At 34.9% G+C, this 27,802-nt stretch overlaps 1 protein-coding gene across 1 annotated transcript; it reads left to right on the top strand.

Annotated features, from left to right (window-relative positions):
• Positions 1 to 2,798: 2,798 nt before the first annotated feature.
• On the top strand, positions 2,799 to 22,965 carry LOC106156184 (uncharacterized). Its single transcript, XM_087000806.1, has 7 exons — positions 2,799 to 2,967; positions 10,764 to 10,863; positions 11,400 to 11,520; positions 11,993 to 12,126; positions 13,496 to 13,535; positions 14,171 to 14,204; positions 16,222 to 22,965. The coding sequence occupies exons 1-7, from the start codon at positions 2,915 to 2,917 to the stop codon at positions 16,331 to 16,333; spliced, it is 594 nt and encodes a 197-aa protein (XP_086856932.1). The 5' UTR covers positions 2,799 to 2,914; the 3' UTR covers positions 16,334 to 22,965.
• Positions 22,966 to 27,802: the final 4,837 nt, after the last annotated feature.

Below are 27,802 nucleotides of genomic sequence, written 5' to 3'. Positions count from 1 at the left end.
TCGGACTATCGCTACGGCCCCTCTACATCTGGTCTACGACCAAAAAATTGGGGAAAACGTGGGGTTTCGTGCGTGAGGAGCACGTCCATCATGCAACTTTTGGAGGTCGCAGAGAGGACGTAGAATTTTTTCAACATGATCAACAGCCGCTGTGTGCGGTCTACGAATTCTCAAAAAATGGAAAAAGTACGTACGACATGCGAACGTATAGGCCTAGTGTTCGCCTGTCGTGCGCTTGTCGTATGGGACACTTGACGAAATTCTTTTTTCCCACTGCGCTTGGGTGGCTACGGTGCGTGCGATGTAGGCCCTACGTGATTAAGGCGCCCGTTGCACGTACTTAATTCTTGCTCATTTCGTGTGGTCCTCACGGGCTGAATTCGTGCATGTTGAGAGAGTAGTGGTCACTCAATGCGCAAGAGCCGTAAAGTTATTTATGTGGTTACATTTACTTATGTATGCCTGTAAATGTAACGACATAAATAATTTTACGGTCGCTGTTTTTGCGTCTTTTCCAAACGGATTGTGACATGTTATGAAAAGGCAGCCTTTTTCGACACTGGCGCCTGTCCATCCTTCTTATAAGGACAACAAAGATTAGCTGGCTTATTGTCAGTCCAAGCAGTCCTTGCATTAGTGTAGTTTGAAAAAGAAGTTTTTTCCTAACTAGTGTACGCTGGCAGTACTCATGGTTTTAGTCCCGACCCGTCTAGTACAGCTCCGACAGCTCCTGCTGCTCCGCAGAATGGCGTGAAATACAAGTCACCGTTACCACTTCTCCTCCTAGATCGCAAGGACCTGTGTCCCCATCTCTTGGATTTAGGTCACATATAATCTTAACTTGAACCCTCAAGTTGATTGGCAGCTTTAGTGGAATATTTTTAAATTTTTTCCTTTTAAAAATTTTCATTTTTCAAACTGGCATTTTCAACATGTGACTTTTCACTCCCATCCACCAGGAGCTCTTTAACATTTTCTGTATTTTTTTTTTAACTTACAAGAATGATTCTTAGGATTGACATACAGTTCAAATGAGAAAAACAGCTGTATTGAATTATAATTTTTTTATTGAATTTATGCATTTTTTGTGAAATTTTTACTTTTTTTCATTCTGTAATTTTCAACATATGTACTTGAACTCTTATTATATCACCCATACTTATTTCCAAAACCTATCTTGTTAACTGTGGATCGATCTATCTCTGAGGGGGTTCTCGCTAAATTGGAATCAATGTAAGTGGCTTATATGTCTGTCATGCCTACTGAAGCTGGCGTGCCAAAATCCGAAAGCAATTTAGTGAGAAACCCCTTGGAGGTGGATCGATCCTGTTAGATTGATCTAGGTATGGGGACTCCGTCTTGTGCTTGTTACACATTTTACTTTCGTCCTAATTAACTGTTGCGCAGAATTAAAATCTGATGATGCCTATGCAGTTAAGCATAATGCATTATTGCATCAGAATTGAAAGTGTCCTATTTTGTGCATTTTTATTTTCTGCTTTTTGTCTGTATATTTGACAGCTTTGCTGCCTTGTTTTTTTTTTCGATACGGTTTAGGCGTTGCGATATATCAAAAAGTACAACATCGCAATATTCAGTGGTGAAAATAAAATGTGAAATACTCCTAAAATAGCAGCGATACGCCCAGAGTCACTATTGAACTTGAATAGGAAGTCATAAACTGGTAATCTGTGACCTTGAAGTTGACTTTTGACCTACTTTTCATGATGAACTGTACTTTGCATGTTTTTTTGGCCTTTATATCTCCAAAATTGGCAAAGAAATGCCCAAAGTTACTATTGAACTTGAATAGGAGGCCGTCTTTTTCACCATGAACTGAACTTTGCATATTTTCTTGCCCCTCATATCTTCCTCTTATTGGGCTTTCTCTTTTGTCAGCATATATGCAACACTGATAACACATTTCAAGGAAAACCAATAGGCCTATTGTCTAGAAAATCACAGGAGTGATCAATGTTAGGAAAATGCAAGTCAATTCGAAAATCTGCTCGATTGGACCATTTTACGCTTATGTTTTTTCGCCTTTTTTTTTTTTTTTTTTTTTTTTTTTTTTTTTTTTTTTTTTTGCATATTTTGATAACTCTTGTACAGTATATAGCATTTTATAGAGCTTAAAGATGCATACAAAGTCAATTTTTTGTCACAAAAACCAGCCAAATGCCAGCATATAGTTTCAAGTAGTACATTGTATAACTTAGAGAATTACCAAAAGGCATTGTTTAATTTTACCCGAAAATGATGTTTGAACGGATTTTTCTGCTGGCTTTTTTTTTTTTTTTTTCCACACGAATGCGCTTACTTCAGCTGGTGGTACAATATCCGGAGGCGGCATCGCCTCTCTGATCCTCTAGTTATTTGTTTTGTTTTCTGGAGATGTTAGAACTGATGTTAGAACTGATCAAAAACTTAGCACTGTTCTTAACAGAGTCAGATAAGGACTCCCAACGGAAAAAGGGTCTTTAAAAGGGAAAAAGGGACGCGGAAAAAGGGTCTTTATTACTCGATCGAAAGCTAGGCAAATGTCACCCTCTGCCAGGGGATGGGCGACAGATTAATTTTTCACAAGATATTCACAGATATGTCTTTAGATAAATAGACAGTCATTTCATTCTCTGCCTTTTTCAAATATTCTGCCACCCTGTGGTAGAGGTTGGTCATGGGTCATAGTTTTTTTTCTGCGGCTTCATCGAATTTAAAGAATGCACACAGATGAAGTACATAAATAAACTGAAAACAACGATGATAACATTGGCAACTTTTATTATTTTGATTAAAATTCTTATGATAAGAAAGGTAAAAGAACTAGACAGCATAAAATATCCACTCGTTTTCATTTTTCTATTTGATTACATTTTCATATGCTTTGTCTTGGTTTTATATAACACTATTTGCAATGTTCAATGTAGCAGACGAGCGAAGTCACTCCGAAGATTTCATGGAAAGCATGTAAGGTGTAATTACCTAACTTCATTGTTCCAAGACTTTTTTTAATAATTTTTTTATATATTTCACGAAGTCTTACCCCCGAATTAGCACGAATATCCATGCGTAAACACTCCTGACACACTTAGAGGGCATTTTCAGAGATTTAGATCGATCCATCTAGATCGACCTAACTCCCTAGGGGTTCACGCTAAATTACAGTCAGCCGACCGCGCACATAAATTAATTACCCCCTTACAGCTTGTAGTAGGGCGCATTCCCATAGATTTTAGATCAATCTATCCCCGTGGGGAGTCTCACTAGATTACTGTCAGATAATCTGGCTTAAATGTCCGTCCCGCCTACCACAAGCTGTAAGGGGCTAATTAACTTTTGTGTCCGCTCGGCTGACAGCTATTTAGCGTGAACCCCCAGGGAGTTAGGGTGATCTAGTTGAATCGATCTAATCTCTGGGAATGGGGTCTTATATACTAGCTGTTTCCTTACTGCTGTGAAAAAAAAAATCGCATGAAATTAAAAAAGAAAAGCCCCAATAAATGTAAAATTACAACCAGCGTGCGCATTCGATGAGGGAGCTCTTAATTCTTTATCTTACCTCATCTCCTTAGATGAAAGTTAAAAGTTCAATCAAAACTTGACAATTAAAGAATGTTTATGATAGAAGATGCATTGTATATAAGCACAATGCTTTTTATCTGTAGCCCCAATATGACAATTATTCTGTTGAATATATTCTCAAAAAGGGAAGATGTTCTTGGACATCCAGACATTGTATATTCCCTTGGCAACTTCTTTGGTGGTCTCAGTTCATGATAGTAATTGCTTCACCATCTCCTTTTGTGCAGAAGAAAAATTTTCCTTCCATCTCTTTTTAATAATTTAAATGCATTCACCCTTTGGTTGTTTGAGGTTGCTTGATTCTTCCTTATGATTCCTATGCAGCAGAACTATCACTCCTCATTTTAACTGACTGATCAGACATGATAAGGCAAGGTTTTCAAAAATTGTTTGTTTTTTTTTGTTTTTTTTTCAGCATAAATGCAGTTCTGATTATTGGGATTTTAAATGTTGATTGTGCTGCTAAGCTTTGTTCATTATTGCATCAGAATTCACAAAATTATATATTTTGTGCATCTTTATTTGTTTTATTATTTTTTTAAACCAAATTTTGTGTCAGGTGTTTGCTGCTAGTCGGTCTTGATTGTCCATTGTGGAGCTAGCTGTGAGATGTTGGTTATAAAATCACTTGGTTCCTTAAGTATCAAGTAGTCATGAAACTTTATAACAGGACCATAAATTACTAAGCCATAGCACAAATTTTACTGAAATACAAATTTTATGAAATCCAGGGGTAGATCCACAGATATTTCCTGATAGTCTTCCAAATTATCTTTGTTGATCCATCCTCCATTTTGACCGTCTTCTGACAGTAAAAAAATTGATACCCACCATGTAAACTTGAAAATCTGACCGTCCTCCAGAAGACCCAGGAGACAGCCTCAATCCGCCCCTGAAATCAGTGCTCTTTTTCACTTTTTTCTGCATATTTTATCCTCTGTTATACAGATACATGTAACATGAATGAAAACCATGTTATATTTTGCTTTAAAACTTGCGTGACTGATTCATAGGACTAATATACAAATGAAATTTGAAAGTTATCTTGATCGGCTCAGTTTTGATGAAGTTATGCCCCTTTTTATGTACTGACACAGATGTGTCTGTAAATATAGCCGCCTCCTGCCTCTGATGTGGCTGTTTGAAACCTTTTTACCTTTTGTCTCCAAACTCATGGACCTGTTGAATATTCATAAAATACAGGTTGAGTTTGAAAAGTGGCCTGATTGGACAAATTTTATGTACAGACATATAGCTGTCATATATTATACATATAGCTGTTGCCTGCATCTGACGTTGTCGTTGTTTCCGTTGCCATCACCGTGCACTTTCACCGATAACACGATAAGTGGAAAACCATTTTACCTTTTAGCTTTAAACTTATAAAACTGATGAATATTCATTAAACGCAGGTCAAATTTAAAATCACATGATCGTACCATTTATGCTGTTTCAAGGAAAACCAATATCAGCCTGTTGTCTTGCAACCCACAGGAGTGATCAGTTGACTAATATACAGATCAAGTTTGAAACTAAGGGTGCTTTCCCAGAGATTTAGATCGATCTAAAGATTAAGATTTAGATCGACCTAACTCCCTGGGGGTTCACGCTAAATTGCAGTCAGCCGAGCGGGCACCATAGTTAATTACCCCCTTACAGCTTTTAGTAGGCGGGACAGACGCTTAAGCCAGCCAAGCTGACAGTAATCTAGTGAGACTCCCCACAGGGATGGATCGATCTATAAATCTATGGAAATGGGGTGTAAGCTTGATTGATTCAGTTTTGATGAAGTTATGCTGTTTTTTTTTTTAGATATAAGTGGTTTTTCCTCAGATTTAATTCTTAGGTTATTGAACTAATTAGATACTTAAAAGAGTCCTTTAAACATTTTCTGCATCTTTACAATATTGTCAGTTGATTGTATAAAAATGATAGTAAACCTGTTATCGTGTAGTGTGTAATGAAGTGTCAAAAATAAAAATAAACTCATATCATTGCAGTTTGTCAGGTTCAACCCTTAACTATGTTCAGAATGAATCAGATTGGAAACTTAAATTGTTCTATTGATATTTTTCCTATGTCAACAATGTCCTTAGTTTATCATATATATAATAATGACAGTAAATTGATCATTTTGTTTTATGTAAGTTGGTGTTGAAAATGGAAATAAACTCTTTTCAGCACAGTTATCTCTTGTTGACATTTTGGCATTTTAAAGGTATGACTATGAACTTCTATGGCTTAAATACTTTTGCTAGTCATATTTTCTGAATATCCCATGATGCTTTTATTTTATTATTAAAAATTAATGGTTATCATGCTGTTAAGCATAATGAAATATTGTTTCAAAGCTTAAGAAAACCCTATTTTGGGCACTGCCTCCATAGTGACCATTAAAGGAAACCATGTCACTTAATCTTCTCATACTTACAGGAAGGAAGCAGGACTAAAATACAGCTTCAGTTGGAAAATCTGTCTTATTAGTTAATTTTTCTGGGAGTTATACATTTTTTTTTTTTTTGGCAAAAATTTTATTTTTCACATATCGGCATTTTCAAAGTTTGAATTGGAACTTCCATTGGCTTGAAGACCTTTGCAAGTCACATTTTCTGAATAGCCATGATACTTTTTTTATTATTATTAAAAATTGATGGACATTATGCTGTTAAGCATTATTTAATATTGCATCAAAATTGAAGAAAACCCTATTTTGAGCACTGCCTTTATAGTGACCATTAAAGAAAAAACATGTCACTTACTTGTCTTAAACTTACAGGAAAAAAACACAGGATAAAATACAGCTTTTCCAGGCTTCTTTTCCATTGTGCATTTTTGTGAAATTTTCATTTTTCACATTTTGGCATTTTCAATGTGGGACTTAGAAGCCCAGTGGTAGTCAAATTTTCTAAATGTCCATGTAATTAATAGAAGATAATTAAAATTGGCAGTAATTGGTATGTAATATTGCATCAGTATTGACAAAAAACCTACTTTGTACACTGCCGCCACAAAGGTTATGAAAAGAAAACTGTGCAACTTATTATTTTTTCAACTTACAAGAATGATTCTTAGAATTTCATACAGCTCAAATTAGAAAACAAGCTCTACTGGATTATCATTTTTTATTGAATTTATGCATTTTTTGTGAAATTTCATTTTTCTCATTCTTGTATTTTCTGAGTGTGAACTTTAACTCTCAAGGGCCTGAAGCCTTAATTTGCTTTTACTTTCATTTTACTTTTACCTGTTGTGCATAATTAAAATTTGATATTGACTTTCCAGTTAAGTATAATGTATTATTGCATCAGAATTGAAAGTATCCTATTTTGTGCATTATTATTTTCTGCTTTTTGTCTGTACATTTGACAGCTTTGCTGCCTTGTTTTAAATCTTTATTTCCTTTTTCGGCATATATGCAATACTGTTAACACAATGCAAGGAACACTGAGAGGGCTATTGTCTTGAAACTCACAGGAGTGATCAATCTTATTGAAGTACAGGTCAGGTTCGAAAATGACCATCACATTTTAATTTGAGTTATTGATATTTTTCCCATATCAGCAATTTTGTTAGTTACATGTACCATTTAAAAGTGGTAGTAAATAGGTTATTTTGTATTATGTAAAAACGTGTTGAAAATGGAAATAAACTCATTTCATTAATCCCTTGTTATTTTGGCATTTGCAAGGTGTGACTTTGGGGTTCCATGCACTAGTGGGCTTGATTTGGTCTTAAAGTGCAATTTAAGAGCACAAATAGTCTTACATGGTCTTAAAACATGAGTAAGACCATTTCTAGTCTGACAGCTAGCCAATTAAGTTGTCTCCCCTTACACATTCACCTATTGTGAGCAGAGGTGTCCTCTATTGTGAGGGGGGCATCCCCTATTGTGAGGGAAGGAAACTGCTTGACCACTTAAGTAGATGTTAGATCATTTTTGATCTTAAAAGCAGATTCAGTCCTTTTTAAGACTACTGCTGTAATTTTTAAGATCGTGTAAGATCACTTGTGCTCTTAAATTGCACTTTAAATCTAGCCCACTAGTGATGGGCCTGAACACCATTGCCAGTCACAATTTCTAAATACACATGTTACCTGCAGTGCATAATTAAACTGGTGGTGATTATGCTGTTAACATTTAATATTGCATTTGAAGAAGCCCTTATTTTGGGCACTGTCGCAATAGTGACCATTTCAGCAAAATCATGTCACTTACTATTTACAAACTTCCAGAAAGAAAACATGGGACTAAAATACATCTTCATTTATAAATTTGGAAAACCAGTTTGATTGGTTTATTTTTGTGGAAGTTATAAAGTTTTCTTATGAAATTTGCATTTTTCACCTATTGGCATTTTCAAGGTGTGACTTTGAACTTGGGCTTGAAGATCTTTGCTTGTCATGTTTTCTGAATATCCATGATATTTGATAATTATATATGATTATAAAAAATTGATGGTCATTTTGCTGTTAAACATTATGCAATATTGCATTAATGTAGGAGAAAACCTTATTTTGGGCACTGCTGCTGTAGGGACAGGTAATTACGCGAAAACCAGGTTACTACTGATTCTCAAACTTACTGAAAAGATTCATATTACTGAAATGCGGCTTCAGTTGGAAAACCAGCCTTATTTCATTTTTTCTGGAAGCAGTGCAGTTCTTTGTGAAAATTTAATTTTTCACATATTAATTGGCATTTTCAGTGTGGGACTTAGGGGGCTTAAAACGGAATTGTAATTTCATTTTCTGACTGTCCGTGTTAGGTATAGTAGATGATTAAAATTGATGGTGATTATGCTGTTAATTAGTATGTAAAATTATAAAATTGTCAAAAAACCTAATTTGTGTGCTTCAACCACAAACTCTATAAAAGGAAAACTGTTTTACTTCTTATTTTGTAATGTACAAGAAGATGATTGACACACAGCTCAAGTTGGAAAACCAGCTTAATTTGTTATATCACAGGGGCGTAACCAGACCTTTTAAAATTGTGCGCACAGATTTTCAAAATTCCCAGATACGGCTAAATGTACACTTACCCAAACAGATATAGGGCAGATAAAATTAAATGTGCCAAATATCATAGCTCAGTTTTCACCAGAAATAAAATCATCAGTTAAAGTAAAACACAATCCGGCGATTTAAGTTCCATTACATTATTTCACCCGGAAACAAAGCTTTTTCCAGGATTGGGGTACAGGCTGTCCAAAATGGGGAGGGGGGGGGGGGCAGTAAAAATGAAATTAAAAAAAAATTAAAAATAATAAATTTCAATGGGGAGGGAGGGTTAGAAAAAAAAGTAGTTTCGTTGTGACTGAATATCAGCGTGCACTACAAATAAAAGTAGTACCATTTTTAAAGACTCACAGACTCACAGTTAAAACTGTGAGTCTGTGACGCATCATAAAAGCTGGGTACATCAAATTACTGTAATAAAATTTCTTACAACGTCAATGGTCACCCTGACAAGCAAAGACGTCATTTTTCAAAAAAAAAAAAATAATAATAAAATAAAATAAAATCCGTAAGCCGTAAGCCGGCTTTGAAAAAATATAGGCCGTCTGGTGATGTCAGCGGCCGTCCAAAAGACGGCTGGATGGTGCGCTGGGAAATGCCTTGCCCATAACGGTATATTTATTTAACTAGGGGCTTACTGACAACAACTTTGGGCACTTATGCAGATTGTGCCTGCTTGTATCGAGCTAAATTCTGAATAACAGTACGGTAGTGTTGTTCAATGTGGTTTGCTGCAGTTATCCTGAGTTCTCAGAAAATGATCTCAAAAGCAGTTGATCGTTGTACTATTATTATATATACATGTACGCCTTCTTGCTATCCACTTTGTGATATCCATGGTCAGCTTCTCTAAGTTGAACTTGTATACACTCTATGGTATCTCTCAGCTTACATGCAGATGCATGGCTCCCCAAATCAACCAGTTATATTACAGGATAAAGTTCTGATATGTATAAGTTTAATTATTTGTTTGTAATTGTAAAAATTGCCCATGCCACCCTGTTAGTTTGGAGGGTTAAGCTGGATCAAGTCCGTGTAAAAATTCTTTGAAGCTTTGCAGGAAAAATCAATCTCCCTTTGTTTCTATGACTCCTTGTTTAGCCCGATGTTCAGATTTTATCTAGTGCCCCCAGGTCTGCTGGAACTGTTCTTTGAAAATAACACACAAGTAGATTTTTACCTGAGATAAATATCTGCAGCGAGAGTGCGTTCCATTCACTCAAGACAAAGGCTACCAGAGAGCTGAAGGGCACTTAACCCTCTAATTAAGAGGTAACGGAAGTCCCAGCTAGATGGACGATGTTTAACTCAGTTCTGTGAAAGCAAACAAGAAGGGGAGTCAGAACATTGGTGCAAATACAGAGGATTTGTACATTCAGGTGACGTTAACATACAACCGAAGGGGATTTTCGATTATATTCCTTGAAAAATACACTGAACTTATAGAGAATAATAACATGGTTAACCAAAAAAATTGTACGCACAGTGCATCCGTGCGTATGCCTGGTTACGCCCATGTATCATAATATTTTTTTCAGCATATATTATACTATATGCAATTCAAACGATATGCAATACACAAGTGATCAGTGTTATTTAATTTTTTTTAAAAATCAACTCGATCAGACCATTTTTTTTTTTGAAACTATGCTTTTTTTTTTTTTTTTTTTTTTTTAAACTATGCTTTTTTTTTTTTTTTTTGCAGCATTTATCATACTAAATGCAATTCAGATAACACATTTCATGGAAAACTGTTTGTCTTATTGTCTTCAAACTTATAGAACTGCATGATGATTATGGTTTGGGTATAGGTGGAGTTTGCTATTATTCCTGAACTTATCCTTTTTCTTTTTTTTTTTTTATGCAGCATTTATTATACTTAATGCAATAGACATACATTGTACCACAGCCATGGAAAAGGCTTCTTAACATTTGTATTCCCTATATGTTCATAATTAATGTTTGGCATTGATTTTTCTGTTAAGCATAATGTTTTATTGCATCAAACTTGGCAAAATAACCTTTTTTATGTATCATTATTTTCTGCTTTTTGTCTGTACATTTGACAGCTTTTCTGTCTTGTTTATTGTTCAAAATTTTTAATTTAAGTGCCACAGATGTAATTCATTAGTCTCTATCTCCTTTATAAAACTTTTTTCAAGATATGAATCATTGCTTGATGGAAGTTTCCCAGCAGAAAGTTCAGTCCCTATGCAGAGTAATGGATGTTTCTGGGGTAATGCACAGGATGGTGGTACACAGGTAAAGAGAGGAAACAGAGAATTACTTATTGCTCCAATATTATGATGTTAAAGATATAAGAGAAGATGATAATACTGAAAAATAGTAACTATGGGCGTATCTCTGCCAGTTTTAGAGATATAAGCTAGGGACGGAAAATTTGCAAAGTTCAGTTCATGAAGAAAAAAGGTCAAAGGTCAATTTCAAGGTCATAGATTGCTAGTATAGGACTTCCTATTCAAATTCAATAGTAATTATGAGCGTATCTCTGACAGTTTTGGAGGTATAAGAGACAAAAGTTGACTTCATGGTGAAAAGTAGATCAAAGGTCAATTTCAGGGTCTCAGTTAGATTTTGTTAATGCGGTTAGTGTGTGTGTGCTACTGCATCTATTTATAATGTGCCTATAATTGCATTGTCTAGGTGCATTCTCAGGAGATAACTTTTGAAGTCTTTTTGATCCTCTTATTTTGTTCTTCATTCATATATTTTTATTAAGCCATTTCATAGACACATCAGTACGTAATTAATTTGAGTTATATTTTGGAATCATGCAGGCACTCTTCAGCCTTGGAGGACAACAAAATCAAGAAGAGGAATGTCCTGGTGCGTTAAACCATGCTGCTGCAGTTAACCAGAAACTAGATATTTCTGCTGAAAAAGTTTTATCTATGCTTGGTGAGTTACATAATATATGGAAATTAATTGGAAATAGACATTTCTTTCCAATTTTAAAGCTAGGTTTAAGATGAAGTCTTGAAAAAAAATTGTGCATTGTCTTAAATATGAATAAATTACCAATGCCTACACTGATTTTTTGCCACATTTGACAGTGGCCTAGCTATGATTTAACTTGATCATATTTGCTCAATTTATATTGTTTGCACAAGCACAAATTGACTTAAATATATATGTCATAGAAATAGATACACTGTAGATGGTACATGTATAAAACCTAATCTGTCTTCAGCGCTTTTGGCTGTTAAATATATGAACTAGTATTGGACCATGATACCAGCAGTATTTCATGGGAACAAGACAAACAATCTTTGTATGTTTACCCATAAGTTATACCAGTTTGTCTTCCCATGTTAATTATTCTGTACTTGTAAATTGTAAAGAATTGTATTCAGATAATTAATAATTTTAGATGAAGTTCTAAGCCAAAGAATTGATACAAAGTTATCAAATTTCCAAGTCTCCTTACAAGATATGCTAAATGATCAACACAAGAGCATTCTTCATCTTTTGAAAGTGACAGCGCTCAGCAGGCAGAGCCCAATGGTATGTCGCTCCATTTTAGCCACCACTATAAATCATGAAAGAAAATTTTGACAGTAAGGTTGATAGTTCAATTTAGGCCAATTTGGATATCAGCTTCGTCATTCCTGCAGTTTTTGTTGTAGGTTGTTTTAATTGTACCACCAGCGTAGGCACTGCCGGTACACATGGTTTTAGTCCCGACACGTCTCGTCCGCTGGCTCTGCCATATCCACTAACTCCATCGCCATGTCACCCTTAATTACTGCTTCTCTTCCTAGACTACAGGAGCCTGCGTACGCATCTGTTGGATTTTTGTTACATTTAATCTCATCTCGTTCCATATAAATTTTAGACTTTCTTGTGCACAGGTCTAGGTGTGGCACACGTCGCAATGCACCCTTGTCCAAAATGGGCAAAATCAAATGCTAAAATCTCCCAAACCAAAGGAATTATGGGAAAATTTTCTTCCACCAGTGAGCTCTTGACTCTATAATGACGTAGGCTGGCTGTTATGAAGTTGTCTGCATGCCTAGTTCATCCTAGGCACGCACAGTGGAAGACATATGTTAGTTCTAAACACTGGTCACAGAAGAGTTTGGATTTGCCCCCTGATGCAGGTAAGCCTGTGCTATCCTGGCAGTATGGTAATGGGCGTTGTCGTGCTGGAGGGTTAAGTGTTGACACACAAATGGCACAAAAGCTGTCCTTAGGACTTCATCTCTGTACCACTGGCCAGCCAGATATCCATCCATCACAGCAATGGCTGTTAGTTCTGTCTGAAACTTGCCATTTCTGTCTGAAAAATTCCCATCTAAACCAAAACACTGTGCCAATGGTAATGGGCAATGACACATATCCTGTCTAGATCAGCCATGGCATGATGTCAACATTGCCAGCAACCACTGCAGTCACCATATGTTCTGTCTGGAAACTACCACTTACGCCCGCTCAAACCATAACACTGTGTCAATGGCAATGACCAATTGAATGGCCCCTGTCCAGATCAGACAGCTGTTGTATGATGTCTACATAGAATTTGGTCTCCAAAACTTATTTGTCTGATTTCTGTGTCCACTAGCATTGATAGTGGATATATAATTGATTTTTGCTAAATTTTTGTGTTTAGAGTAAATTTCTGAAAACCCAGAGCCAGCCACTGTCTAAAATCACTCAAGCATTTCAGGACTCTACTGCAGGACTGAAATGGTGTTCTGCTATTGAATACAGTGACTATACTAACATATGTACATATTTGTGTAATTTGAAGCACTATGGTAAAAACAAAAACTTCTTTCTTTTTTGGACAGTATATAAAGATAAGGAAAATGACAATTACTAACAGAAACACCATTTCACCAACTTTTAACTCTTTCTCTCTCTCTTTATATAGTTAAGACTTTCTCAGTTCATACTGGAAGAGCAAACAACAGGTAAAATAGCATTGTTTTCCTTTTTACAATCTTGATCAGTTGTGTAAATTATAATGATAGGTTCTACCAAATACAACTAAAAATTAGTTATTAGGCCTTAAAAATAGTGTGTTTATCTTCAGAAAAAAAATTGAATGTGGTGAATTTTTTAATTTTTAATTTTTTTTTTTTTTCTGATATACATTCAGTCCAGATCCCTAAAATTTGAGCAACTGCAGAACTGCTTCATTAGTTAACTGAATGCATTATAATCCAACATTATTCTGTTGGGAATGTTCTCAAAGAGAGGAAAAATAGAGTAATGATTAGATCTTTTCAGTGGGCAAAAATGTTTAGATTAAATGAAATTTCTATATGGCATATTTGGTGCTTTTGCATAGAATAAAACTACAGAGTAGCCTGCTTTTTAATTTGGTGGCTACCACTCAGCGGGAATGTTCTAATTTGCAGAAATTATTACTTTAAAATACAGTATATATACTGAGTACAATGTACTGTCTATAAAATCATAAAAATTTATATGTGTCTGTATACTTGACAACCTTGCTATGTAGTTACAGATAAGATGTGCTTTTGTCATTTTTATGCTTTTAACAAGTTTGAATTGTGTGTCAAATTTATTTATGATTTTGCAGATTTCCCAAGTCAGACAGACAGCAGTCAGTCAAGGTAACCACATGATATATTTTTCTTTTGCTGTACTGCTTTCATTATATTACTGCTATTTATATTTTAGTCAATAAGACATTTATGCTCTTGTGTTAGAGTAACTATATTATATGCAAGCAGTTAATTTTTCAAATATGTACTAGTTGATAATATTATATATTTAACATTTATCATTCTTGTTTGAATTTTAAAAAAGCAAAAGAAACATATGAGATCACAATCAACCTGTACCAAGGGTAGTAATGGAAAAATGTAAAGGACAGAAAACAAGAGTCACAACACTACTACACTTACACACACACACACACACACACACACACACACACAAAAAAGTCGATAACAACCCACAAAAATCTCACAATTAACACAGAACTTGCAACACACACCAAACCTACCGGTAGGGGCACTTCAAACACAGATACTAGCAAGCCTGAGTATGATGTGTGCACCAGAGGGTCATATATATCTATCTACCTGTAAGATTAGTTGTCAAACTCCAAATAATAACCCTTGTCCCTTTACTTTTCTTACCCAAGGTGTAAAAATTCTTGTGAAGTCATCACCCTGTCTATTCAATTCGTTAACTAGCAATTATAACAATTAACCCTACTAGTATAAAATCATGCAGTCGATTATCTTAATTAAGGGCATTTTATTTATTTGATATTTCTCTGCAGACCAGGATCGAGGAGGATCCTCATCCAGAGAGTACAGATTGTTAGAGAATGTACCTTTGTTGATACCGTAGTTATGAGGCGATTATAAATTTAAATGAAATATTTTGGTTGGTGCCGAAAACCATAAAAAATTCTTGAATTAAAAGCTACTCCAATAAGAACTATGCTCAGATTGCATATTTTCTCTTCCAAATAGGAACCAAGTATTATATATCCAAAAGTCATCCCACATTTTTAAGTTGACAAATTGAAACACCCTCCCCCCTTTTTTTTACTTCAGACAAATTAGTCCGAAGTCTGTTGCTCTCCTCATTTATAAGTCAGTGATAAAATTTTATCTGGCAATAAGAGGACTACATGTACATGTATGAAGTAAGCAGACCCTAAAATAATTACTTTGGAATATTTTGGATTTATAACACTCCAAATATTTTACAATCTAAAATATGGAATAGCATGTTCATTTCTAAACAAGTTATGGACTACCATGTCAAAGAGTGCAAATAAAACAGTACAACTAGAGAAAATTACAGTACTTGTATCAGGTAGCAACACCAAAGATTAAAATTCTACCTTGTACATGTATCATGAAATTGACCTTTGACCTACTTTTCAACATGAACTAAACTTTGCAACATTTCCGTCCCTTATATCTCCAAAACTGGCAGAGATATATATCTCCAAAACTAGCAGAGATATATGCCCGTAGTTACTATTGAACTAGAATAGGAACTCATATATTGACAGCCTTCCTGTGACCTTGAATTTGACCTTTGACCTACTTTTTGCCATGAACTGCACTTCACAAATTTGAATTTTACCTTATACTCCTACATGATTTAGTTATAAATTGTAATTTTCAACATAAATATTGAGAACTCTTGTTTACATTTTGTAGAGCTTTTTTTTTTTTTTTTTTTTTTTTTTTTTTTGTTAGGTTCAATAGTCTGAAGGTTCATTGGTTTGAAAGTTTAATAGTTTGAAACTTGCATACAGTGAAATCAAGAAAAAACAATAATCCAATCAAGCTGGTTTTTCAGTTTGAGCTGTATGTCAATCCTAATAATCATTCTTGTAGGTTAAAAAAAATAAGATGTAACACAGCTTTCTTTTTTTTTCATAGTGTTTGCGGTGGCAGTACATAAAGTTTTTTTTTTTTTTTTTTTCAATTTTGGTGCAATATTACATAAGGATTAACTTCGGGCCTATAAACCTTCGGCCCAATGAGACTCACCTTGTCAAAGCATGATAAAGGTAAAAGAAGTCTAAATATTTCAGTAACACCTGCATATATGTTACTACAAGTATTTTAATAATATGTTTTTTCTTTTTCTTTACAGTCAAACTGATTCACAGAACATGGACGTCTTGAAATATCAGTATTTGACAAAAATGCTCACTTCAGGTAGCATTCTCAGTCATGCTTTACGAAGAAAAGAATACAGTGCATAACAATTTACTGTTTTTTAGCATGTTAATATGAAGCCTCTTTTCAAAATTTGCTGTTTGTTACGTAATTGGACAGGTCAACTTTGTGCGGTCCCAATAAGTGCTTATGTTACAGGGGGGTTATCTCCCTACAATGTTAATGAGAACTTAATTGGAAAACTACCCCTTTGCAATCAGGGCACTGCAGGGTCAGGGATCCCCTGTGGTGCATCCTTATATATTGTAGTACCGTATATACGAGTTAAGACTATAGACTCCAGGCCCGTAGCCAGCAATTTCAAAGGGGGGGTTCTTTTTCTGAAAAAGTGGACCTTTTTACCGTTTAATCCCCATGTACCTAGGTCAAATTTTACCCAGAGTGGACCTTTTTCCAGCAAAAATCCCCCTGGCTACGGGCCTGGACTCTTTCTATAATTGTACCACCAGCGTTAGCGCTGGCGGTACACATGGTTTCGGTCCCGTCCGGATCGTTCCGCCGGCTCCGCTGGCTCCGTTGGCTCCGCCGGCTCCGCCGGACGGCTACCGTTACCGCTTCTCCTCCTAGACGGTAAGGGCCCCCGTACCCATCTCATGGATTTAGGTCACCTATAATCTCAACTCGTTCCACGTAAAATTTGGGCTTTGTCGGTATTGGGGTCTGGGTGTGGCACTCATTGCAATGCACCCTTGTCTAAAAATGGCAAAATTAAATGCTAATTATCTACCCTACGGAAGGAGTTATGGGAAAAATTTCTATAGACAGCTTTCCAAAAGTCATATGTGTAGATTTCAAATATACCCTTGGATTTGACCTTTGACCTTTACTTCAAGGTCAAATGGGCCAAAATTTTCAAAAAAATTAAATTTTTTACGAAAAAATTTTTTTTTGCCCTGTTATTCAGACACCACACAGACTTAACCAATAATATTATTGGAAGGTGTTACCCTTCAGGTCATCTTTCATCTCCATGAATTTGGGGTCAATCGGTGCATTTTCACGGGAGTAGCGGCCATAAGATACCAAAACTGAAAACTGTCTCTAATTCGGGAACCGTTAATGCTAGAGACCCATTCTTTTTTGCATTTTGTAGAGCATGTAAAGCCCAACACTGGAGGTGGTCTCGGTTTTTTTGTATTCCATACGGTTTTCGAGTTACGCTGTATCAAAAAGTACATATTGGTGGTAAAAGCAAAATGTGCAGTACGGTAATGGATAATAAATTTTGAACTCTGGAAAAATAAAACATAAGGCTTGGCAAAGCAGACAACTTGTGTTCAAAAATGACATTATTTCATCAAATTTGAACTTCTGAAACTTAAGAGCACCTCCTATTTCAAGAATTTTGACCAAAATGACATTTTCTTTATTTTAATTAATTTTTTCTGTACGAAATTTAAGGCACATTATGGTAACTCCAAAATTATAACATTTAGTCCCTTATATCTCCAAAACTGGCAGAGATAGGTCCATAGTTACTATTGAAGTTGAATAGGAAGTCATATACTGGCAATCTTACTATGACCTTGAAAGTGACCTTTGACCTACTTTTCACCATGAACTGAACTTTGCAAATTTTTCTTCCCTTTTATCTCCAAAACTGGCAGAGATAGGTCCATAGTTACTATTGAAGTTGAATAGGAAGTCATATACTGGCAATCTTACTATGACCTTGAAAGTGACCTTTGACCTACTTTTCACCATGAACTGAACTTTGCAAATTTTTCTTCCCTTTTATCTCCAAAACTGGCAGAGATAGGTCCATAGTTACTATTGAAGTTGAATAGGAAGTCATATACTGGCAATCTTACTATGACCTTGAAAGTGACCTTTGACCTACTTTTCACCATGAACTGAACTTTGCAAATTTTTCTTCCCTTTTATCTCCAAAACTGGCAGAGATAGGTCCATAGTTACTATTGAAGTTGAATAGGAAGTCATATACTGGCAATCTTACTATGACCTTGAAAGTGACCTTTGACCTACTTTTCACCATGAACTGAACTTTGCAAATTTTTCTTCCCTTTTATCTCCAAAACTGGCAGAGATAGGTCCATAGTTACTATTGAAGTTGAATAGGAAGTCATATACTGGCAATCTAAATGTGACCTTAAAATTGACCTTTGACCTACTTTTCACCATAAACTGAACTTTGCAAAATTTGCTTCCCTTTTATCTCCAAAACTGGCAGAGATAGGTCCATAGTTACTATTGAACTTGAATAGGAAGTCATATACTGGCAATCTAAATGTGACCTTAAAATTGACCTTTGACCTACTTTACACCATGAACTGAATTTTGCAAATTTTGCTTTCCTTTTATCTCCAAAACTGGCTGAGATAGGTCCGTAGTTACTATTGAACTTGAATAGGAAGTCATATACTGGCAATCTAAATGTGACCTCAAAATTGACCTTTGACCTACTTTTCACCATAAACTGAACTTTGCAAATTTTGCTTCCCTTTTATCTCCAAAACTGGCAGAGATAGGTCCATAGTTACTATTGAACTTGAATAGGAAGTCATATACTGGCAATCTAAATGTGACCTTGAAATTGACCTTTGACCTACTTTTTATCATGAACTGAACTCTGCTAATTTCTTTCTCTTTTAACTTCAAACTTGACAGAGATAGGTCCATAGTTACTCTTGAACTTGAATAGGAAGTCATATACTGGCAATTTACTGTGACCTTGAAATTGACCCTTGACCTACCTTACGAAGAACTTAAATTTGATTGTACCATATATATTTTTTTGCAATAGTTTAAAAATTCTTGTTGATTGCATTTTTACAGCTTGTCAAGCACAAAACTGGTGGCTATGTCCCTTATTTTGTGTATGTGGGGGTCTATACGAATGCGCTTGCTCCAGCTGGTGGTACAATATTCGGAGGCGGTATCGCCTCTCTGATCCTCTAGTTATATTTAGTACTGTTGTTCAAAACAGGCATTAGCTCTTTATGTAAATGTGTATGTCAGATTTATGTGAATTTAATGTGTATGCTCTTCAACCTGCTTGTATTTTTGCAACTGCCAGTTTTCCTCATACATGTACATTTTGAGTTTTGTATTAAGGTGTTTCGTCCGTACATTGCTATCGTATTTAGTGGGGTCTACCGCTATTTTAGTTGATGCCTATATATGTAAGAATCTGCTTATTTTTACCATTTCAGGCAACTCGTATTGAGTGTCAGTAAAATTATGTTGTGAGTTTGTATTATCAGATTTATGGAGTATCATTATTTTGAAATTTTTACACATTTAATGCAGTAGCTAGTTTTTGTGCCACTTTTTTATGTACAGACACAGATGTGTCTGTACATATAGCCATCATCTGCGTCTGTCGTCGTCGCCATGCACTTTTACCGATAACACGATAAGTGGAAAACCATTTTACCTTTTGACTTGAAACTTGCAGAACTGATGAATATTCATAATACGCAGGTCAAGTTCGAAAATCAGCATGATCGGGTCACTTTTAGGGAATTTATGCAGTTTTTTCACTTTTTTCAGCACATATGCAGCACCGATAACACAATAAGTGGAAAACCATTTTACCTTTTGACTTGAAACTTACAGAACTGATGAATATTCATAATACGCAGGTCAAGTTCGAAAATCAGCATGATTGGGCTATTTTGAGGGAATTTATGCTGTTTTTTCACTATTTTCAATATAAATGCAACACTGATAACACAATATAAGAAAAACGGATTGGCCAATTGTAATTATACTCACAGGAGTGGTCAATCTTACTAAAACGCAGGTTGAGTTCAAAAATCAGTATAATCGGGCCATTATTTTAGGAGTTATGCTGTTTTTTCACAATTCCACAGATTCAATTCTTAGGCATGTTAACAGTCTCATAATTGAACTAATAAGAAATGTAAAAGTGTTTGTTTGATATTTCCTGCATCTTTACAACATTTTTAGCTGATTATGTAAAAATGATGGTAAACTTGTTATTGTGTATTGTGTAATAAAGTGTCAAAAATGGAAATAAACTCATATCATTGCAGTTTGTCAGATGCATTCATCCACTATGTTCAGAATCTCAGAGTTGGACATTTAACACTGTTCTATTGATACTTTTCCCATCTCATCAATTTTCTTCATTGGTCATATAAAAATGGCAGTAAACTGTTTATTTTGTTTTATGTTAAAATAGTGTTAAAAATGGAAATAAACCCATTTCAGAACAGTGCTGTCTTGTTTACATTTTGGCATTTTCAATATGTGACTTTAAAGTTCCATGGGCCTGAAGACTTTTGCTAGACACATTTTCTGAATAACCATGATACTAATATTTTATAATTAAAAATTGATGGTCATTATGCTGCAAAACATTATGTAATGTGGCATCAAAATTTGAAGAAACCCCTATTTTGGGCACTGCTCCCATGATGACCATTTAAGGAAAATCATGTCAATTACTGTTCTCAAACTTACAGGAAAGAAACATGGGTCTAAAATACAGCTTCAGTAGACAATGCAGTCTGTTTGGTAAATTTTTCTGGCAATTAAACAGTTTTTTGTGAAAATGTAATTTTTCACATATTGGCATTTCCAAGGTGTGACTTAGAACCTCCACGGGCTTGAAGGCCCATGCTAGTCACATTTTCTGAAAATTCATGACACTTATATTTTATTATTAAAAATCGATGGTCATTATGCCGTTAAGCATTATGTAATGTTGCATCAAAATAGAAGAAAACACAATTTTGGGTGCTGCTGCCTTGATGACCATTATGGGAAAACTGTGTTACTTATGACTGTCAAACTTTCAAAAAAGAAACACAGGACTAAAATGCAGCCTGAGTTGGAAAAGCAGTCTAATTGGCTTCTTTTTCTGGAAGCTATACATTTTAGTGTAATATTCATTATCTTTTTTGCATATTTATTGTGGGACTCAGAGCTCCCATGGACATGAAGCCGAATGGTAATCATATTTTCTACATGTCCATCCTATTTATAGTCAATAAACAAAAATTGGTAATAATTATTCTCTAATTTATTATGTAATGTTACATCAAAATTGACAACAATCTTTTTGCACTGCTACTGCAAACATTATGAAAAGAAAACTGTGCTACTTATTATCATTTTTAACTTACAAGTACGATTTTTAGGATTGGCCTTCAGCTCATATGAGAAAACCAGCTCTATTGGATTATCATTTTTATTGAATTTATGCATTTTTTGTGAAATTTTCATTTTTCTCATTCTGGCACTTTCTAAGTATAAACTTGAACTCCGATGGGCCTGAAGCCTTATGCTTTTAATTTCGTCTGTGTTACCTGTTGTGCATAAGTTGATGTTGACTGTGCAGTTAAACATAATGTATTATTGCATCAGGATTGGTAGTCTCCTATTTTGGGCATTATGGTTTTGTGCTTTTCTTAAAGTGTGACTTATGGGCCTAAAGACCTTTGAGTGGGTCAGTCTGTAAATTACCCTTGGGTATCACTAGATTAATTTCAGAGTTATAAAGTCATTTGCCTTAATAGGCCATTAAATGAGATTACATAAAGCACACTTGTTGATATTTCCCTGTAAACTCCCAAAGGTAAAGCTCTCTGCTAGATTAATAATAAGGAAGCAGTGATAATTATGCAGGTAAATTTTGTTTAATATTGCAAATAAGTTTTAAATAATATATATATATATATATATATATATATATATATATATATATATATATCAAACTGGAAGATTAAAAGTTTGAATAGCATCTTCATTGGAATTATATTTACCTCAAGCTCTGCCAAGGAGGTCATATTTTCACCCCCGTTTGTCTGTCATCCACATAACACAAAAAGTTATGGACTGATTTTGCACAAATTTTCAGGAACTGTCAGAAGTGGGCCAAAGAGGACAATGATTAATTTTTGGTGGTGGTCTGGAACAATAATCAATCAATTATCAATAATAATCAACAATTGCTGCCTTGGCAGAGGTCTGCGCTCTCAAAGTGCTTTTCTAGCTTTGTTATGTTTTCCTTTATAAATTTTTCTCAAACACTTGCATTTGTGACTTTTAACTCTCATCTGCCTGGGGCTCTGCACATTTTCTGTATTTCCACATAAGCAGTTGTATTGTTTTTTATGTCTTTAAACATTATGTAATATTATTTTATGCACTGTCATCATTTTTCAAATATTGAGAGTTTCATAATGTGAATTTGAACTCTCATGGTCCTGAAACTGTAATTTTATTGAAGGGGTGGACCATCTTCTGGGTCTTCCTGAAGACAGTCAAGTTTATATTGACTGGTATCTATTTTTTTCTGTTGGAAGACCATCAAAATGGAGGATGGACCAACATAGATACTTTGTAATACTGTCAGAAAATATCTCTGGGTCCGCTCCTGTTATTGACCATGTTACCTGTTGTGCAAGATTAAAATTCAGTGTTGACTGACAGTGCTATTATAAGCATTATTTATTATTGCATCAAAATTGACAAAATGACCTATTTTGCATCTTTATTTTCTGTTTTTTGTCTGTACATTTGACAGCTTTGCTGCCTTGTCATAAACTTATAATGATTTTTCAGTTATAGAAGATCAATATTGCTTAAGCCTAGAGTACAATTACCATGCTTGTACACAGGATAAAAAATCTCACTGTTTGAAATAAATAAATGCTGAAATTGACAATGCCTTCCTTTCTTTACTGCTTAGTTTAATTTGCTTTCTGGTGTTGTTTTGAGAAAGTCTGTTGGTTGTATGTATTAAAAGGTAAATCCATTCCACTTTGCTTACAATAACTTTTATTTTGCCTTCATTATAAGGGGATTCCCATTGTATTTATAGTGTTGTGTGTGACCCCAAAGGGATTTTACGTCAAGGGGCTTCTCAACTATTATTAGAATCTTTGATAATAACAAATATAGAAATTACGATATAATAAGTTATTTTGTGAAGCCTATTTATTAGCTTAATAGTACCACCAGCATCTCATCTTGTACAGCTCTGCCAGCTCCCGCGGCTCCATTACGTTTCTCTTCCTAGACCACTACAGTACAATGTAGGTTAAGCTCTGTGCCAGATAAAGTTTGTGAAAGCCTAAATTGTGTCACATAATTAATAATCAGTGATAATTATGCAGGTAAATGTTGTTTCATTTTGCAAGCAAGTTTACAGGAGAAAAAACTTTTTTTGTGTAATGTCAACATTAATGATACAGATAAATAACAGTGCTTTATTATCCTCAAAACTCAGTGGGGTTATTCATATCATGTTAACCCTCAATCACCTTTCAGGGGCCTCGCAGGCCCGGACCCATGTATCTTTTTCTCTCTCTTCGTTCGCATGAGGTTTTGAGCCTGTTCCTTTCATGTAATCTTCAAGCAACTTATACCCCATCAATGGATAAATAATTAGTTTTGAAATAATTTACAACATATGTAGAAATTAACTTTTCCAAAAGTTAGTCCCATTTCCTGGAAACCGGGCCTCTGAGGCCCGGTCGCTTGATAATTTTACTTCCACATGGGATAAATAAGTCCATGTTACCTCAAATAGCTTTGCTATAAAATGTTTTACACAAGCAATATCATGTGTGCTATGACTATCAGTATGGTCAATGAAATCTGCCTGTGAAATATTCAAGACCTGGAGAAATTATTATTTATGAGTAATCGGTCACCTTGGTCACCTGATATGCAGATATCAGTTTAAATCTGTCATTATTACATACCTGATAGACTGCGCTACCTTTGCAAAACTTTCCATTTTGAGAAAAAAAAAAAAACGTTTTTCTGCATTTTCTAAACACAGTGTATACTCATGCACCCAGGTGGAGGTAAAGGGAGCAAGGGACTGGTGTAACATGAAAATCTGACTGGGGAGTCAGAACTTCATAATGAAAATCTGACTCCCCATGAAAATTTGACTTCCCCACCACAAATGTTCATAAATCTTATTTTATTTGAGTATATGACTGTGATATTGTAGTATGTAAAATGGAGGATACTTTGGCACTTTTTTTTAAAGTTTGCAGGTGAATATTTTCATGAAAAAAATATGAAAATTACAAATGTGCACTTAACGGCCATTGTCTCCCCTTTGAAAAAGCTATTAATTTGATATTGGATGATCATTTCTACATCTTTCCTTTAAATTTACTTTATGAAGATTATATTGGAAATATTTGAAAGTTTGATGGTAAACTATTGGGTGAAAAAACTAAAAAAAACATGAAAAATAGAAAATTAAAAATGTGCATTTTATCACCCAATAACTCCCCTATGAAAAAGCTATTTATTTGATATTTGATGATCATTCTGACATCTTTTCTATAAGGATACTTTATGAAAAATATATTGGAAATATTTAAAAGTTTGATGATAAAATAGTGAATGAAAGAATGAAAAATAAATCATGAAAATCTTCATTTTTATACCCATGAGATTTGGATTCCCATAAAGAAAAGGACCTATTTTATATTCAGTCAACATACCATTGTTTTCTACATAGTTTGCACAGAGATGTACATTTTGTTATTATTTGAAAGTTTGGTGGTGAAAATTTTGGTGAATATTTTTAATACAGTTGGATTAAAAGTTTGAATAGCAGCATTATTGAATTTTTTTTTATGTTTTCTTTTTTTAATTTTTCTTTTCTTATTTTTCAAAGGCATTTTCAAATGTGACCTAGCTCCCATCCACCTGCAGCTCTGAACATTTTCTGTATTTCCACATAAGCTATAATATTGGTGTTAATGCCGTTTAAGCATTATGTAATATTATTTTTGCACTGTCATAATTTTTCACATATTGGGATTTTCATTATGTGAATTTGAACTCTCATGGTCCTGAAACTGTAATCTAATTGACCATCTTACCTGTTGTGCACGATTAAAATTTAATGTTGATTGACTGTGCTTGAAAAAGCATTATTGATTATTGCAGCAAAATTGCCAAAGTGGCCTATATTCTGCATCAATCACCCCATTCTCATAGATTAGATCGACCTACATTGGATCGACCTAACTCCCTGGGGGTTCACGCTAAATAGCTGTCAGCCGGGCGGACACGAAAGTTAATTACCCCTTAAAGCTTGTAGTAGGCGGGGACGGACACTTAAGGGGGATTATCTGACAGTAATCTAGTGAGACTCCCCGCGGTGATAGATCGATCTAAAAGTTGTGAGAACAGAGCCAATCGGTAGCTTAGCAGATTGTTGTAGTGTGTAGGTGTGTGTGCTTAATCTTCACATAGATATATTTCCATGTTCTGAACCCTCTGACGTGTCTATACGATTTATACTCCCCTAGCAATTTAAGTGTGACCCCTATAACGCAATGCGTAAAGTGATACAGAAAATCGTGTCACAAACCAAAGGTTAATCCTATACCCCTAATGCAATGCGTAAAGTGATACAGAAAATCATGTCACAAACCAAAGTTTAATCGCAGACAACGATCGGCGGTTATCTCGGTTTCAGCGCATGTTGGAGAGAGAGCGTAATACTCATGCAGTCCGGCGTCATGAAATGTTGGGTCCGGTTAAGTACAGGGTCCAGGCGACCCTGTATATTTTAACCAATTAACATGATAGGACCCCTGGTTTCGGAAATAACGGGTCCAGGAATCTCTGTCATGGGGGACTCTCTGGTACATGACACCGGTATTCTTGGAAGTGTTAGAAAAGTCAAACTGGCATAAAAATTATAATATTATAGAGTAGGGGGAGATTATGGTTATAATTATATAGAATAATGGATGAAAGGAAAGTGAAATTGAACATTAAGACGAAATAAAACGCTCTTTATTAGTTGCAGTATAATTATTTATGTATTTCTTATTTGCTATATAAGTTAAGTTTTGCAGACTTATCTCTGCAACTTGAACCTCCCGATGTTCAGAATAATTCTGAAGTCTATATGTATATATGTATGTTTTTGTTAAATGAATCTGCAGTGTGAAGTGTGGCTTCAGTCTGAACTATTTTTGGTACTAAGCGAGAATTCACGGGTCATTCGTTGGAGAATTAGCGGGTCATTGATTTTGGGTTGTGAGTGCAACAACAGGTGGGAGGGTCTCTCTCTTTTATTCTAAAATGGCACAGTCATTTAAGTTATTTTACTTAAATTTATGAATATTGTTGTGTATTAGTCTAAACACAAGTGAAGCAAAAATAATTATTCTAGTATAATTCCCCCGGACAAATACAAATATAAAGTAAAAAGTGTAAAGTTTAAAACATTCCATCCGTTTTATTAATATTTAAATGTGATAATACGTCTTCATCATGAAACATATTATTTTATAACAAATTCCTTTTTCACCGAGTACAAGTACAGAAAGTTTTATTAAATATCTAAGTATCTAAATATCTAAATATTAAAGTATAACCACCTGTTCTTCAGGTAAAGGTAGGGTAAACAGATGAAGAGGTAAACAGATATTTTATGAATATTTTTAGTGTGGTGGGTAGTGGGTAGAGGTCAAGCAATTGAAAGTGACAAATAATCAAAGGGATACATGGATAAGCGAGAAAATCTGTTTACCCCACCTCAACCTAGAGATGCACCTTGATTCAAGACTTATTCAATCAAGGGAGGAGTAATAGAGCAATTAATAGTAACAGAAAATTCATCAAAGGGTTACCTGGATGTGTGCCATCCGCTGTTTACCCCACCTTTACCTGGAGATATAGTTTGATCAGATTTTTTAATAAAATGTTCTGTACTTGTATCCCTAAAATTTTCTGTACTTGTTCTCCACGAAAATGATTTGTTTAATGAAATTAATATTATCTATCCTTGAGTTGCATCATCACACTACGGAATATTTAGAAAATGGGTGAAAAAAATAAACTTTGTACTCTTTACTTTATATTTCTATATAAAAATATATTCTTCGGGGGGGGGGGAGCGCCCGGGGGGGAATTGTCCTAGGGGGAATTGTCCTGATACCCAAAATAATTTTGCATGTTTATTATTATTGATGTTTTTTTAGTCGACCATTATGTTGCATTGGCTTGTCAGTCAGTTGAGTTATGCTCTTATGTTCTTAAGGCTGTTGTACATTTGTAACCCTTTATTATCATCCGGATACAGAAAATGAGGTTTTTCCTGCATCTAATTATTCAATAATGCATTTATCTTTGTGCTGATTTAAAACAATTAAGCATGCTCAAAAAATAAAATATCGGCGGTTATATGCAATGATAAAGCATAGGCAACTCAAAGCTTTAATCGTCTATTTCGGGCGAGATAGCAATTGGCCTGGGGAGTAACTTCATCCCTGAACAAGATTTTATCACGAACATTGGCAAAGTTGACTACGGGCTACAATCCCGTGCCGCCGTTTTGGTTGAAATGTTTTTGTTATGGAGATATGAGCTCCTTATGACAGATTTTCATTAAACAAAAGCATTATTTTGCTTTATCAACGATAAAATCTGCACTAAAACTTTCAAGAAAAATCGCTAGCAGGGTTTTGGAGTACTGAATGTTGTCATTAAATTAGTTTTAAACGGTGATCGTG

This window comes from Lingula anatina, chromosome 1 (assembly GCF_051362555.1).
Source record: "Lingula anatina isolate TDL-2025a chromosome 1, LinAna3.0, whole genome shotgun sequence".
Lineage (NCBI taxonomy): Eukaryota > Metazoa > Brachiopoda > Lingulata > Lingulida > Lingulidae > Lingula > Lingula anatina.
This window is presented reverse-complemented; position numbering and strand designations above follow the sequence as displayed.